The sequence below is a fragment of the Teleopsis dalmanni genome, unplaced genomic scaffold, assembly GCF_002237135.1.
Source record: "Teleopsis dalmanni isolate 2A unplaced genomic scaffold, ASM223713v2 unscaffolded_contig_5466, whole genome shotgun sequence".
Taxonomy (NCBI): Eukaryota; Metazoa; Arthropoda; class Insecta; order Diptera; family Diopsidae; genus Teleopsis; species Teleopsis dalmanni.
Window position 1 is genome coordinate 1 of NW_024036848.1, and position 1,382 is coordinate 1,382.

Consider the following 1,382-nt stretch of genomic DNA (forward strand, 5'->3'; position numbering starts at 1 on the left):
ATAATGATGTTTATGTACCTGTTTTGTAATGCAATAATAAGCGTACATAGCCATGGCTGTGCCATAAGTAACAAAATAGGTAACAGGTTCCATTATATCCCAAGAATATTCCCACCATGTTAGTCGTGCCAATATGCCAAATTGCACTGACATTAAAGTTAGACCAACCCAAGTCATTATGTTTATTTTACGTTCCGCTTGGGAAGCTAAGTCCAGTTTTTGCTATAAAATACATATAAACCACAATTTGATTAACGTAAAATAAGACTTAATAAAAATATATATATATTCTGATAAACAATAATACAGTTAAAGTATGATATGTATAGAGAAGTTACACAAATAGAAAATTGCAATAACCAAAGTGTCAATTTATTGAAAGCAATTATAGCATTATAATTTATTATAAATACAGATTATAAGGGTAATCTGTAGTTAAAAGGATTGCGACCAGTGCCGCACTAAGGCTTCCTTATCTATGTAATCTTAAAGAGGGCAATCTGACAGGACACGCAAAGATTCTAGATGAAGTCTGGAACTCTCCGTGCCTTAAGGTCTTTGACAAGATGAATACAAAATTAGCTTTCTCCAGGGCATTCAAAGTGGTTATTAGTGACCGATCCACTTGGAGAAACAATGAAACTAACTTGAAACAGGGTTCACAATTATGGTATACTGATGGGTCCAGAATGGAAGATGGCAGTACGGGAGCAGGAGTTATAGACCGAAATTCCGCAAAGCAATCGCAATGGGAAAAACTGCTTCCATTTTTCAGGCAGAGGTCTATGCCTTAGAGCTATGTGCAAGAGAATGCATACGAAGGGAAACCCGAGGTACAAAAATATGCATCCTTTCAGACAGCCAAGCATCTCTAAAATCTTTAGCAAAATCCTTATTCCAATCAAAGTAGGTCTGGGAATGCTTTCAACTTCTCAACACCCTAGCATCGAGGAATTATGTTACTCTTATGTGAGTACCGGGACACGAAGGGCATGAGAACAATAAAATAGCAGAATTTTAACGAATAAATTTATCGTTTAAATTTATATGTTGTCTCGTTTGCAATAAAAGAATGCAATTGTGTAGAGACAACAGCTGAAGAACCGTTGCCTGTTAGCCTGTTATTAGTCTGTAATAATAAATTGTGTTATTACATATGTATATATCTTATTTATTACCTTTTCTAGAGGCTTAAGTTGATATTTCAAGTCTTCCAGTTTTTTTGTTAAGTCCTGTTCCCGTTCTACATGATATTCACCAACGTGTAGAGCTTCATAGAGCTAAAAGATGCACATTTTTATATTTTAATTTATATTTTATGCAGAATTATTAAAATATTTTATATAGTGTCTTGAACTGTAAGTTCAATGGTTTTAAAAATA

At 34.0% G+C, this 1,382-nt stretch overlaps 1 protein-coding gene across 1 annotated transcript; it reads right to left on the reverse strand.

The window, feature by feature from the left end:
- Window positions 1-15: 15 nt before the first annotated feature.
- LOC119665446 (calcium uniporter protein, mitochondrial-like) lies at window positions 16-1,280 on the reverse strand (the record flags this gene model as incomplete). The annotated part of the gene is made up of 2 exons (XM_038074669.1): window positions 16-222; window positions 1,179-1,280. Coding segments are annotated over 2 exons (309 nt in total), but the record flags the coding sequence as incomplete, so codon positions are not given.
- Between the last annotated feature and the right edge of the window lie 102 nt (window positions 1,281-1,382).